The sequence below is a fragment of the Lipophrys pholis genome (assembly GCF_963383615.2).
Source record: "Lipophrys pholis genome assembly, chromosome: 8".
Taxonomy (NCBI): domain Eukaryota; kingdom Metazoa; phylum Chordata; class Actinopteri; order Blenniiformes; family Blenniidae; genus Lipophrys; species Lipophrys pholis.
In genome coordinates, this window is record NC_137630.1 from 33361592 (window position 1) to 33376465 (window position 14874).

The 14874-nt window shown below is 45.2% G+C and overlaps 1 protein-coding gene across 1 annotated transcript; it reads right to left on the reverse strand.

Annotated features, from left to right (window-relative positions):
* Nucleotides 1–1005: 1005 nt before the first annotated feature.
* On the reverse strand, nucleotides 1006–9841 carry sarnp (SAP domain containing ribonucleoprotein). Its single transcript, XM_080469922.1, has 10 exons — nucleotides 9775–9841; nucleotides 7329–7428; nucleotides 7062–7105; nucleotides 5933–6003; nucleotides 5592–5643; nucleotides 5249–5322; nucleotides 2608–2671; nucleotides 2441–2509; nucleotides 2046–2132; nucleotides 1006–1932 (listed from the first exon to the last, which is right to left on the reverse strand). Exons 1-10 carry the CDS (start codon nucleotides 9808–9810, stop codon nucleotides 1891–1893), a joined length of 639 nt encoding a protein of 212 aa, XP_080326048.1. The 5' UTR covers nucleotides 9811–9841; the 3' UTR covers nucleotides 1006–1890.
* Nucleotides 9842–14874: the final 5033 nt, after the last annotated feature.

Consider the following 14874-nt stretch of genomic DNA (forward strand, 5'->3'; position numbering starts at 1 on the left):
TAACTCTGGTTTTCTCTTATGGCGGTAACTTCGGGATTAACTCTGGTTTTCTCTTATCTAGGTAACTTCAGGATTCACCCTGGTTTTCTCTTATCTAGGTAACTTCAGGATTCACCCTGGTTTTCTCTTATGGAGGTAACTTCAGGATTAACTCTGGTTTTCTCTTATGGAGGTAACGTCAGGGTTAACTCTGGTTTTCTCTTATGGAGGTAACTTCCGGATTAACCCTGGGCTTTCTGTACTGCGATTTAGCTGGACTTTGTACTGGGGTAAATCACCCTGGTAACTATTCACCCTGGTATCTCACGGTGAAGCTCTACATCTTTTATTAGATCTTCATTCTAAATGCAGACTTTGAAGTAAACCCACACTTTTTAAAATAAACCTAAATTCTTTGTAACTAATGCAGACTCTTTGAAATATATCTGGACTTTATAAACTGATATCACCTCTTTCATAACCCAACCTTAATGTTTTAACCAGACCCTTTAAACTACTGGATTTCTCAGTCATTAGTGAATCTGCCATCAGTGGGAGAGACGGTTGATGTAATTATATATTCAATGACCAAATACTTTGGTTTGCCCTGTGATGGAGCAGCAACCTGTCCGGGCTGTATTGTGTCATCACGCTCATCAAGTGGGACCACTAGAGTATAATTAACCAGTCAAAACATGAACTGTTCAAAGTTGAAGTTAAAAATCATTTATCCAACATAAAACACAATTTTGAAGCAACATAACAGGTTGTTTGTCTTGACAGACCTTATTATGTTGGTTTACTGGGCTGGTCATGGGGGTTAACGAAGTTCGATTAACCCTTTATCAAGCAAGTGACCATTATTGGTTCCTTGTACATTTGTTTAAATCCAAATGAAAGTTTCCATTTCCATATATTTCAGTGCGTACACTATAAAGCGTTTAGAGGCCAGAGCAATGCGTTACAAAAGAGTATGCAAATGATGCGACTGAAATAACAAATAATGAAAACCAAAGAGGGCAAATATCAAAAATTGAAAACATTTATTTTAAATCACAAAATGTTATAAAATGGACAGAACTGAAACCATGTATCAAAAGAGTCGCTACTGAGAAATCAAACGCTCTCATCAATCATAAGTACAATTAAATACAGAGTAGAGAAATTGGTGAGCCATTTATATTTGATTCGTCAGAAATGTCACACAGCCAATCATGTAAATTGGTATTCCTTTCTCTTATGTGAAACTACATTGTTTTAATATTCATGAAAATGTCCACATTTAAAGCAAAACCAGCGAGCGTCCTCAGACAAAATGACTCAATACAGTTTAAGGAGTCCTCTCTTATTTTTGTTTAAAGTCTTCAGTAAAGGAAGCCTCTGACTGAAATCAACCGAAATAACAGGCACATCGTTGTTATCAATGTGACGTTTTGTGCAGATGTTTCAAAGTAAAAGTGGCCCAGCTCATGTCTGATGCACCAAATTTCAAAAGGATTTTATCCAATTTAATTCTAACATTACATCACCATGTAAAAAATAAAATGGAATGATTTGCCTTGGAACGGGTGACGCAGCTCCAGGAGCATTTTTACGAGATGGACTGTTGTTGCTTAAAAAAGAACTGAGAAGGTCGGTTCAGCATCTGGAGTTTGCAGCTGAGCAAGAAAGAAAACTTAAAACAAGAATCTCTCTCCAGAAAGAGTTACACATGCTTTAATACTCCACCTGTTAAGTTGAACTACAGATCCAGTAAAACAGAAGACGACATTTCAGTTGTATTTAAGTGTACTTTTGATTCATAGGAACCCAGTTTGTGGCATTTATCTTCAGGAATCTCCAGCGAACAGTCAGGAAAACTGGTTTACAAAAAAAAAGAAGAAAAACAAAAAGACTCTTCTGAAATGTTATTTACACTTTTCCAAATCTTTCTGCGCGCTTCATTTTCTTCGCCTGCAAGGAAAAGAAAAGAAAATGTCAACAGGAACATAAAGACACGCTAATATTTGATCATTTTATGTGGCATTCTGGATTTATTCTTCATGATTATTAGTATCAAGCGTCACCTCAACATCATCTGGAGCAGTTGTTCCTGCAGAGGTTTGGATCCCGAACCTCTCCTTCCTCTTTTTCAGCTTTTCATCCTCTTCAATCTGAAGAAACACGTTTGTTTCAGAGCACTATTCGACTCATCTGCCTCTTTATTACACCACTCACAAATCAATCTATCACTACAAAAATAAAGAGAAATTAATAAAAGATCAAAAAAATAGAGGAAAAAGTAGCAAATAGCTATAAAAAAAACCAACTTAATTTCTTCTGAAATATGCAGTGAACAGCTGGACTGGATCAGTCGAAGGTAAAAACATGGGGTTAGAGATCATGTGGATAAAATGGAACCTCCAGAGTCTGGAAGACATTTTATTGTGTTGTGTGGGATCATTGAGAGAAAATGAGTTACCTTCTGAGAAACCGAGGAGACGTTCATTCCAAATCTTTCTGCTCTCTTCTTCAGAAGATCCATGTTCACCTTCAAAATACAAAAACAGTTGAATGAATATCATCTCAATTTAACTGGAGGAAAATGTAATGAAACTAGTTTTGGATCGAATGTTTTTGAACACTTACTCCAGGTTTACTGGTTGCAACCTGACCAGGAGAGGGACTGGAAGCATCAGTGGGCAAACCGAACCTGAAGAAACAGAGCCAAGGAGCAACGTGGTGATCCCAGTTTATCACAGCCTGTGTTTCCTCCACAGTCGTTCAGGAGTGGCAGGCCGAACGTTCCTAAATCCTCACCGCTGCTCCTTTAATGTTCACGAGTTCACCACTGGCGCAAGCCTCCACCTTCACAGCAGAGTCCTGCACTGTGTTGGGTATTGGCAAGTACACCCACCAATGAAGGGGGGAAAACCGGTGTGTTGTCTTGGGAACGGGGGGTGGGGGGTTGGTTAAGTTCCTATATGTGCTCGGGGGGCGCTTGGTGGAGGTGACTGAATACAGGAAGTGTGCGCTGGGTGGAGGAGACTGAACACAGGAAGTGTGCGCTGGGAGGAGGTGACTGAACACAGGAAGTGTGCGCTGGGTGGAGGAGACTGAACACAGGAAGTGTGCGCTGGGAGGAGGTGACTGAATACAGGAAGTGTGCGCTGGGAGGAGGTGACGTAACACAGGAAGTGTGCGCTGGGAGGAGGTGACTGAACACAGGAAGTGTGCGCTTGGTGGAGGTGACGTAACACAGGAAGTGTGCGCTTGGTGGAGGTGACTGAACACAGGAAGTGTGCGCTTGGTGGAGGTGACTGAACACAGGAAGTGTGCGCTGGGTGGAGGTGACTGAATACAGGAAGTGTGCGCTGGGTGGAGGAGACTGAACACAGGAAGTGTGCGCTGGGAGGAGGTGACTGAACACAGGAAGTGTGCGCTGGGTGGAGGAGACTGAACACAGGAAGTGTGCGCTGGGAGGAGGTGACTGAATACAGGAAGTGTGCGCTGGGAGGAGGAGACGTAACACAGGAAGTGTGCGCTTGGTGGAGGTGACTGAATACAGGAAGTGTGCGCTGGGTGGAGGAGACTGAACACAGGAAGTGTGCGCTGGGAGGAGGTGACTGAACACAGGAAGTGTGCGCTGGGTGGAGGAGACTGAACACAGGAAGTGTGCGCTGGGAGGAGGTGACTGAATACAGGAAGTGTGCGCTGGGAGGAGGAGACGTAACACAGGAAGTGTGCGCTTGGTGGAGGTGACGTAACACAGGAAGTGTGCGCTTGGTGGAGGTGACTGAACACAGGAAGTGTGCGCTTGGTGGAGGTGACTGAACACAGGAAGTGTGCGCTTGGTGGAGGTGACTGAACACAGGAAGTGTGCGCTGGGTGGAGGTGACTGAATACAGGAAGTGTGCGCTGGGTGGAGGAGACTGAACACAGGAAGTGTGCGCTGGGAGGAGGTGACTGAACACAGGAAGTGTGCGCTTGGTGGAGGTGACTGAATACAGGAAGTGTGCGCTGGGTGGAGGAGACTGAACACAGGAAGTGTGCGCTGGGAGGAGGTGACTGAATACAGGAAGTGTGCGCTGGGTGGAGGTGACTGAATACAGGAAGTGTGCGCTGGGAGGAGGTGACTGAATACAGGAAGTGTGCGCTGGGAGGAGGTGACTGAATACAGGAAGTGTGCGCTGGGTGGAGGTGACTGAATACAGGAAGTGTGCGCTGGGTGGAGGTGACTGAATACAGGAAGTGTGCGCTGGGTGGAGGAGACTGAACACAGGAAGTGTGCGCTGGGAGGAGGTGACTGAATACAGGAAGTGTGCGCTGGGTGGAGGAGACTGAATACAGGAAGTGTGCGCTGGGTGGAGGAGACTGAACACAGGAAGTGTGCGCTGGGTGGAGGAGACTGAATACAGGAAGTGTGCGCTGGGTGGAGGAGACTGAACACAGGAAGTGTGCGCTGGGAGGAGGTGACTGAATACAGGACGTGTGCGCTGGGTGGAGGAGACTGAATACAGGAAGTGTGCGCTGGGTGGAGGAGACTGAACACAGGAAGTGTGCGCTGGGAGGAGGTGACTGAATACAGGAAGTGTGCGCTGGGAGGAGGTGACTGAATACAGGAAGTGTGCGCTGGGTGGAGGAGACTGAATACAGGAAGTGTGCGCTGGGTGGAGGTGACTGAATACAGGAAGTGTACGCTGGGTGGAGGAGACTGAACACAGGAAGTGTGCGCTGGGAGGAGGAGATGTAACACAGGAAGTGTGCGCTGGGTGGAGGAGACTGAACACAGGAAGTGTGCGCTGGGTGGAGGTGACGTAACACAGGAAGTGTGCGCTGGGTGGAGGAGACTGAACACAGGAAGTGTGCGCTGGGTGGAGGAGACTGAACACAGGAAGTGTGCGCTGGGTGGAGGTGACGTAACACAGGAAGTGTGCGCTGGGTGGAGGAGACTGAACACAGGAAGTGTGCGCTGGGTGGAGGAGACTGAACACAGGAAGTGTGCGCTGGGTGGGACTTCAATCGAAGTGACCAACACAGAGAGTGGACATCACACATGGGGGTGAAGGATTTCCCAGCAGATGCAGAGGGCAGGAATTCCACTGCCCACAGTGAACAGGAACAATAGGGACTGGATGATATAGAACAGCTCAGGCCTCATTTTGTTTTCCATAATGCTCCTCTTCTGCGAAGCCGATGGAAACTCAACTAGAGCATGAAATTCCACTGGTGTGCTCACTCTTGGTCTGTACTGTAGATCCACACAGGAAACACTTGGGGGGTGACTTACCGCGCTGCACGTATGGCCTTCTTGCTTTCAAAGGACGCCGGCACGTTGAAACGCTCGGCTCTCTTCTGTAGTCTCTGCAAAACAAAAGCTCAAATTACATTAATGACCTGTACCGACAGACAACCAACTCGACAAGGCAGAGCTTAAAAGAAGTGATAATACATCAAGGCTGAATAGAAGGGGGTGAATCTAGTACTTTCTTTAGTAACAGAACCAATGTTCTTGTATATACGAGCACTACAAGTTCTTCAATGCAATAGAAAACCTGATAAGCCAAATTTGACAGCCTTGATTGAGTTCCTTTAGATAAAGGCGGGTGTGATTTCAGCACGGGCAAACATACTTCACTGGAAGATGATGGAGGAGTTATTTTCACAACCTTTTTCTCAGCAGGTCTGAAAACAGGAAAATAAATTGAAATGTTAAAAAAAAAGGCAAATGAGCTTGAACCCATTTCCTCTAAACCCAATGATCAGTGATGTTTTTGGAGTATGACAGCAGGAAGAGGATGATTTTGCGGTTAATGTTGGAAGTCTCTCTCATTAAGTCATTTTCTTTCTATAAACAATGTGTTAGGAACCGTATTGTAAGCACTTTACTGCAGTTCTTCATAAGTGACATTGCATATTAAAAGACAATAAAATAAAAGACAAAGCAGTGCAAACTAAGAGTAAATAAACTTACTCTTCACTCTCAGCGGCGTCTGAGTTTTTGTTGACATTTACATTGTTGGTGCTCTCAACTTTTGAGAAGTCCTGAAACAAATACAAACAACAGAAACCTCGTTTCAATGAGGATCCCAAAGACATTTGTCTCCATAGCCTGAGGTTTGGTGGACATATGGTTTTTTTTAAAGCACTGAATCTCTGTAGCCAGATGGAGGCTGTAAAGACCAGTTAAGTTGTAATGAGTTACTGTGGTGGTACTGTGGTGATACTGTGGTGATACCGTGGTGATACCGTGGTGATACTGTGGTGATACCGTGGTGATACCGTGGTGATACCGTGGTGATACTGTGGTGATACCGTGGTGATACCGTGGTGATACCGTGGTGATACTGTGGTGATACTGTGGTGATACCGTGGTGATACTGTGGTGATACTGTGGTGATACCGTGGTGATACCGTGGTGATACTGTGGTGATACCGTGGTGATACTGTGGTGATACCGTGGTGATACCGTGGTGATACTGTGGTGATACCGTGGTGATACTGTGGTGATACCGTGGTGATACCGTGGTGATCAGTGGAAAAGAAGCAGACAATACATTGTGTTTCCATTCACACCTCAATATCTGACACACTCAACTGCTTTTGACTTTCAGTCAGAAGACAACAAGAAAAGAAACCTCAGTGTTCACAGCTTTTCTACAGATAAGAAAACCAGAAAGGACTTCATGAAAGCAGCAGCCAAAATAAAATAAGACAAAAAAGTCTCAATCTTCATTCGGGCTTCTTTCTTATGGAAAGTGTAAAAGATGGCAAAGCACACATATGATCCATTACAGGTATTACTTATGTTATCAACAATCTTAAATATAACTTTACGGTTATTATTTTGAATGACACTAATTCCATTATTACCAACCGATAAACATTAATATTGTGCTATTAGCAGCAATAACATAATTCTAATGAACCACACTGAAACCCACGTACCCTGTGCTGTGTATGTGGGATCATTCTGGGAAGCATGACTACATGGTGCAACATTTGTATTTTTGTGGTTTAACCAATAAATATTCCTTGGAAGAATGTAACGCTGATCTGTGGAGGAGTAATAATCCATAGAGCCAAGGTTAAAATCACATTACCCCCGACTCCTCAGCCAGCACGTCATCTACGTCCACATCTTCTTCTATTGATTGGAACAGGGAAGACGAGTTTTCCAACATCACAGAGAAGACAGAAAGGACAACCAATGAACTGCAGTTTTATTACAAAAAAACACAAAAAGTAAAATAGACAGAAGCCAACACAATGTATGAAAATATAAAACTCAAACACCATCTGACATCATCACTGCATGTTTGTATTGAGTGTGTGCTTGTATCATGGCTGCTGAGGCCCACCGGTCTCACCGTGCTCGTCCAGGTATGCTTGGAGTCGTGCGATGAGTTCCCCCTTGTTTCCCTTGGTCTCCAAGCCTCGGGCCTCACACTCCTGCCTCAACTCAGCAAGCTGCAACAAGCCCAAGCACAGCTTTAGTTCAACAACTACACATCAAACAACCACATGAGACAGAGAGGCGAGCGCCAACAGGCACAAAACTACTTTAAAGCTTCCAGGAAATGACGACCTTATAATTCTGGGGTTCTAATTGAGAGTAAGCAGAAGGGCAATGACTCAGAAAGACACAACTGTACAAATATTAATAAAATGATCTTTGAAGATGAGCACCATGGCCACGGATGAATAAAGAATGAGCAACAAAACCTGAAAATCAGACCGATCCAACGAGCTTCCTGTTTCCTCAGGACTCTGGGATTATATTTAAACAGCAGACAACGAGCAGTACGTACAATTTCAAAATAAAGCATTCACCAACTCAAGTGTTTTTGAGAGTTCCCTTCCTGCTCAATCCAGGGTTTCCCACAAAAACTCTAGTTCTCAACGAAGCTTCATTTGAAAATCCTCGGCCAGAACGTCTGAACTCTCTTTGACAACTAACAACTGTTTAGGGTTCTAACCCTGTTCTACTGGTTCCTGCATGTTGGAGCGCTGTCACTTTAACATGAGTTGTCCTGGGTGTTAGGATCGGGTCTAACCGCATTGGCTCTGGATTAGGATCAGGTCTAACCACGTTGGCTCTGGATTAGGATCGGGTCTAACCGCATTGGCTCTGGATTAGGATCAGGTCTAACCACGTTGGCTCTGGATTAGGATCAGGTCTAACCACGTTGGCTCTGGATTAGGATCAGGTCTAACCGCATTGGCTCTGGATTAGGATCAGGTCTAACCGCATTGGCTCTGGATTAGGATCAGGTCTAACCGCATTGGCTCTGGATTAGGATCAGGTCTAACCACGTTGGCTCTGGATTAGGATCGGGTCTAACCGCATTGGCTCTGGATTAGGATCAGGTCTAACCACGTTGGCTCTGGATTAGGATCAGGTCTAACCACGTTGGCTCTGGATTAGGATCAGGTCTAACCGCATTGGCTCTGGATTAGGATCAGGTCTAACCGCATTGGCTCTGGATTAGGATCAGGTCTAACCAAATTGGCTCTGGATTAGGATCAGGTCTAACCACGTTGGCTCTGGATTAGGATCAGGTCTAACCAAATTGGCTCTGGATTAGGATCAGGTCTAACCACGTTGGCTCTGGATTAGGATCAGGTCTAACCAAATTGGCTCTGGATTAGGATCAGGTCTAACCACGTTGGCTCTGGATTAGGATCAGGTCTAACCGCATTGGCTCTGGATTAGGATCAGGTCTAACCAAATTGGCTCTGGATTAGGATCAGGTCTAACCAAGTTGGCTCTGGATTAGGATCAGGTCTAACCACGTTGGCTCTGGATTAGGATCAGGTCTAACCACGTTGGCTCTGGATTAGGATCAGGTCTAACCAAATTGGCTCTGGATTAGGATCAGGTCTAACCAAATTGGCTCTGGATTAGGATCAGGTCGAACCATGTTTGCTCTGGATTAGGATCAGGTCTAACCATGTTGGCTCTGGTATAGGATAGGGTCTAACCAAGTTGGCTCTGGATTAGGATCAAGTCTAACCAAATTGGCTCTGGAATAGGATCAAGTCTAACCATGTTGGCTCTGGATTAGGATCAGGTCTAACCACGTTGGCTCTGGATTAGGATCAACCGTGTTGGCTCCAGTTTAGCCGGGTTAGGATCAGGTCTAACCACGTTGGCTCTGGATTAGGATCAACCACGTTGGCTCCAGTTTAGCCGGGTTAGGATCAGGTCTAACCACGTTGGCTCTGGATTAGGATCAACCGCGTTGGCTCCAGTTTAGCCGGGTTAGGATCAGCTCTAACCACGTTGGCTCTGGATTAGGATCAACCGCGTTGGCTCCAGTTTAGCTGGATTAGGATCAGGTCTAACCACGTTGGCTCTGGATTAGGATCAACCGCGTTGGCTCCAGTTTAGCTGGGTTAGGATCAGGTCTAACCACGTTGGCTCTGGATTAGGATCAACCGCGTTGGCTCCAGTTTAGCCGGGATAGGATCAGGTCTAACCACGTTGGCTCTGGATTAGGATCAACCGCGTTGGCTCCAGTTTAGCCGGGATAGGATCAGGTCTAACCACGTTGGCTCTGGATTAGGATCAACCGCGTTAGCTCCAGTTTAGCCGGGATAGGATCAGCTCTAACCGCATTGGCTCTGTCTGTAGCTACTGTCCACACGCCGGTTCAGCCCTCACACTCGGCGGACACATTTATTTGATCAAGGCGTTAAACTCGCCGTTTCTCCACTCCTTTGTACTGTAGCCACAATCTATCCTAAACCGTACCCCGATGATAATCCGAGCTAATCCTATTAATAAGAAGAATTTCTGAGATCAGCACCAACCTTCAGCTTCTGCAGCTCGATGACTTCGGCCATCATTCTTTGTTGAAATTATCACTTCCGCCAATTCGGCCGGAAATGCTTTTCATATGGCGCTGATCCATACACCGCCATCTGCTGGACATCACGAGACACTGAAGCATTAGTCCCAGACGGGATATTTCTTTACCCAGTGGATCCATCGGTAGAAGAGCAGCCACTGGTGAGGGCCGAGGGCCTTGTTCAGGGACCCATGATGCATCATTTTGGAGTAATATTACTAATAAACACCAATAATACAAATAACACTGATAATTCTAATAATAAGAAACCACTTTATTGATCCATTTTCACAGCAGCTCCCTAAAGCACAAAGATATGAAAAATAAGAAGAATAAAGAAGAAGAATTTTTAGAACACTAAATATCTTTAAATATCTTCAAAGTAAATATCAAATTATTGTAATATTTAAGGATTTCGGATAATTAACATTATAAACATTATAAAATAAAAATGATTTACAATAAAAACACACAGTTGAATTAACAACATAAAATATACAAACAAATGACAGAAAATCACACTGGAAAGATTTTCAAAAGGGAAGATAATATACAAGTGTCCACTAAATTACAATGGATAATGGTGCAGTGTTAAACTGTGTGACTGTGGTGGGAGGAATTAGCTCTGGTACCTTGTACCTGCTTCTTAGATGGATGCTTCAGCAGTGGCACAGGAGCTGTTAGAGCTCCACTGTAGAAGAGGATCTGAGAGACGTGGTCCATGATGTATGTGTGTCTCACCTCGTGTTTCAAATTAACCAATGTTCCACTTGTGTCCACCCCGTCCTTGTGTATTTAAACTCCTCTCCCTCTGTTGTCCTTGTCGGATCGTCCCGTCAGCATGTCTTGTCTCCTGGTCACTTGTCTCGCCTCTGGTCATCCCGTCGCTCCTCTCGTCTTGTCGCCCTTGTGTCCCCTGTGTCTCCTTGTGTTCCCTGAACTTTTGCTACAATAAACCTGGTTTCACAGAACTGGCTGAGTCTGCGTTTGGGTCCACGCTGCAAAACCATGACACTTATTATCTCCAGTGGTGGAAGGCTTTGGAAACTGTTGCTTTCCTTGTTATGGACATGGGGAATGGCCTGTTGCATGAATCCCTGTCATGTTTTCCATGTTAGGAAATGATTCAGGCCATCCATTCTCACATCGGGGAGCACCCCAGTGGTTTTCCTCTTGTGGGGGGTGTGGTGTTTCTTTTGGAGAGGATCGTGGTCTGCCACACCTTTTTACTTTTCCTGCACTTGTGGGAGAAGTGCAAACAGGAGCCTGGAACCTTCTCAGGGGAAGGGCTTTCTCTTGTAGCTCATCAATACATTGATTACTGCCAGTGTAATGTGCCATAAAATATATATGTACCAGTGCCGGCTGGTCAACTAACAATGGGTCCTGAACTGTATTTGCTTAATTTTCTCCAGATAATCTTCAATAAAAGAAAGGATTTCTTCATTTCTCTCTCTCGGAGTGTGTGTGTGTGCGCAGCCATGGGCACTGAGGAAAGCCGCCCTGAGGAGGCGGGGCTTAGTAGCAATCTCACCAATTACTGATTAACACCAGAGTGAGTGACTGACAAATGAAACCAATCAGCGTTATTTCATATCCAAGATTTGGGGCACTTTTTAAATGGCCTCTGGCTCAGTGGTTGGCTTGTAGTCTGTTCTGGTTTGTTCTCGTGGGTTTCTACCAGATGTGAGAGGCTGCCAGTGGAGAATCCAAGATTGCTGACAATATGGCCGCTTCCGACGATCGCCGTCATTTGGTTCTACCATTTTGTTCTGAATCACAACCACAGGGTCACTGTCTTTTTCTTTTTTTCTCAGTGCCACTGTCGGTGGGAGGTTGTGTAGCTACCAGATCTGCCCGGGGTGGGGCTTGCACCTGCGCCTTCTGATGACTCGGCACATTATGATTGGCTGTGATGACGTTTCACATTATTACTGGCTGCAGGTTTCTCCTGTCACAGGATAAATACATTAGGACGCTAACGTTAGCTTTCATGGTTAGCTTCTTAGCTTTGTGAAAAGCTAACGTGGGGTGAGGTGAAAAGGACACAACGGGTGGTTTTATGGCAATTAATGTCCCAAAGTGGCAGTGATCTGTCTGGTTTAACTTCTGGAGAGACTGAAGGTGTCTGGTTTAACTTCTGTAGAGACTGAAGGTGTCTGGTTTAACTTCTGGAGAGACTGAAGGTGTCTGGTTTAACTTCTGTAGAGACTGAAGGTGTCTGGTTTAACTTCTGGAGAGACTGAAGGTGTCTGGTTTAACTTCTGGAGAGACTGAAGGTGTCTGGTTTAACTTCTGTAGAGACTGAAGGTGTCTGGTTTAACTTCTGGAGAGACTGAAGGTGTCTGGTTTAACTTCTGGAGAGACTGAAGGTGTCTGGTTTAACTTCTGGAGAGACTGAAGGTGTCTGGTTTAACTTCTGTAGAGACTGAAGGTGTCTGGTTTAACTTCTGGAGAGACTGAAGGTGTCTGGTTTAACTTCTGGAGAGACTGAAGGTGTCTGGTTTAACTTCTGTAGAGACTGAAGGTGTCTGGTTTAACTTCTGGAGAGACTGAAGGTGTCTGGTTTAACTTCAGGAGAGACTGAAGGTGTCTGGTTTAACTTCAGGAAGGTGTAGAGACTGAAGGTGTCTGGTTTAACTTCAGGAGAGACTGAAGGTGTCTGGTTTAACTTCAGGAGGGTGTAGAGACTGAAGGTGTCTGGTTTAACTTCTGGAGAGACTGAAGGTGTCTGGTTTAACTTCTGTAGAGACTGAAGGTGTCTGGTTTAACTTCTGGAGAGACTGAAGGTGTCTGGTTTAACTTCTGGAGAGACTGAAGGTGTCTGGTTTAACTTCAGGAGGGTGTAGAGACTGAAGGTGTCTGGTTTAACTTCAGGAGGGTGTAGAGACTGAAGGTGTCTGGTTTAACTTCTGGAGAGACTGAAGGTGTCTGGTTTAACTTCTGTAGAGACTGAAGGTGTCTGGTTTAACTTCTGGAGAGACTGAAGGTGTCTGGTTTAACTTCTGGAGAGACTGAAGGTGTCTGGTTTAACTTCTGTAGAGACTGAAGGTGTCTGGTTTAACTTCAGGAGGGTGTAGAGACTGAAGGTGTCTGGTTTAACTTCAGGAGAGGCTGAAGGTGTCTGGTTTAACTTCAGGAAGGTGTAGAGACTGAAGGTGTCTGGTTTAACTTCAGGAGAGACTGAAGGTGTCTGGTTTAACTTCAGGAGGGTGTAGAGACTGAAGGTGTCTGGTTTAACTTCTGGAGAGACTGAAGGTGTCTGGTTTAACTTCTGGAGAGACTGAAGGTGTCTGGTTTAACTTCAGGAGGGTGTAGAGACTGAAGGTGTCTGGTTTAACTTCAGGAGGGTGTAGAGACTGAAGGTGTCTGGTTTAACTTCTGGAGAGACTGAAGGTGTCTGGTTTAACTTCTGTAGAGACTGAAGGTGTCTGGTTTAACTTCTGGAGAGACTGAAGGTGTCTGGTTTAACTTCTGGAGAGACTGAAGGTGTCATGTTTACCTTCAGGAGGGTGTAGAGACTGAAGGTGTCTGGTTTTACTTCAGGAGGGTGTAGAGACTGAAGGTGTCTGGTTTAACTTCAGGAGGGTGTAGAGACTGAAGGTGTCTGGTTTAACTTCAGGAGAGGCTGAAGGTGTCTGGTTTAACTTCAGGAGAGGCTGAAGGTGTCTGGTTTAACTTCACGAGGGTGTAGAGACTGAAGGTGTCTGGTTTAACTTCAGGAGAGACTGAAGGTGTCTGGTTTAACTTCAGGAGGGTGTAGAGACTGAAGGTGTCTGGTTTAACTTCAGGAGAGGCTGAAGGTGTCTGGTTTAACTTCACGAGGGTGTAGAGACTGAAGGTGTCTGGTTTAACTTCAGGAGAGACTGAAGGTGTCTGGTTTAACTTCAGGAAGGTGTAGAGACTGAAGGTGTCTGGTTTAACTTCAGGAGAGACTGAAGGTGTCTGGTTTAACTTCAGGAGGGTGTAGAGACTGAAGGTGTCTGGTTTAACTTCAGGAGGGTGTAGAGACTGAAGGTGTCTGGTTTAACTTCAGGAGGGTGTAGAGACTGAAGGTGTCATGTTTACCTTCAGGAGAGACTGAAGGTGTCTGGTTTAACTTCACGAGGGTGTAGAGACTGAAGGTGTCTGGTTTAACATCAGGAGTGACTGAAGGTGTCTGGTTCTAACTTCAGGAGAGACTAAAGGTGTCTGGTTTAACTTCAGGAGGGTGTAGAGACTGAAGGTGTCTGGTTTAACTTCAGGAGAGACTGAAGGTGTCTGGTTTAAGTTCAGGAGAGACTAAAGGTGTCTGGTTTAACTTCAGGAGAGACTGAAGGTGTCTGGTTTAACTTCAGGAGAGACTGAAGGTGTCTGGTTTAACTTCAGGAGGGTGTAGAGACTGAAGGTGTCTGGTTTAACTTCAGGAGTGACTGAAGGTGTCTGGTTCTAACTTCAGGAGAGACTAAAGGTGTCTGGTTTAACTTCAGGAGGGTGTAGAGACTGAAGGTGTCTGGTTTAACTTCAGGAGAGACTGAAGGTGTCTGGTTTAACTTCAGGAGGGTGTAGAGACTGAAGGTGTCTGGTTTAACTTCAGGAGAGACTGAAGGTGTCTGGTTTAAGTTCAGGAGAGACTAAAGGTGTCTGGTTTAACTTCTGGAGAGACTGAAGGTGTCTGGTTTAACTTCAGGAGAGACTAAAGGTGTCTGGTTTAACTTCAGGAGAGGCTGAAGGTGTCTGGTTTAACTTCAGGAGGGTGTAGAGACTGAAGGTGTCTGGTTTAACTTCAGGAGAGACTGAAGGTGTCTGGTTTAAGTTCAGGAGAGACTAAAGGTGTCTGGTTTAACTTCTGGAGAGACTGAAGGTGTCTGGTTTAACTTCAGGAGAGACTAAAGGTGTCTGGTTTAACTTCAGGAGAAACTGAAGGTGTCTGGTTTAACTTCAGGAGAGACTAAAGGTGTCTGGTTTAACTTCAGGAGAGACTGAAGGTGTCTGGTTTAACTTCAAGAGGGTGTAGAGACTGAAGGTGTCTGGTTTAACTTCAGGAGAGACTGAAGGTGTCTGGTTTAAGTTCAGGAGAGAC

Bases quoted from the DNA above. Each gene is read 5' to 3' on its own strand.
- sarnp (XM_080469922.1), bottom strand. From the start codon at position 9,810: ATGATGGCCGAAGTCATCGAGCTGCAGAAGCTGAAG. The intron at 2,510-2,607 runs GTAAGTGTTCAA...TGTATTTTGAAG, and splicing joins TTGCAACCAGTAAACCTGGA to GTGAACATGGATCTTCTGAA. The intron at 1,933-2,045 runs GTGACGCTTGAT...TTTTCCTTGCAG, and splicing joins CTGCTCCAGATGATGTTGAG to GCGAAGAAAATGAAGCGCGC.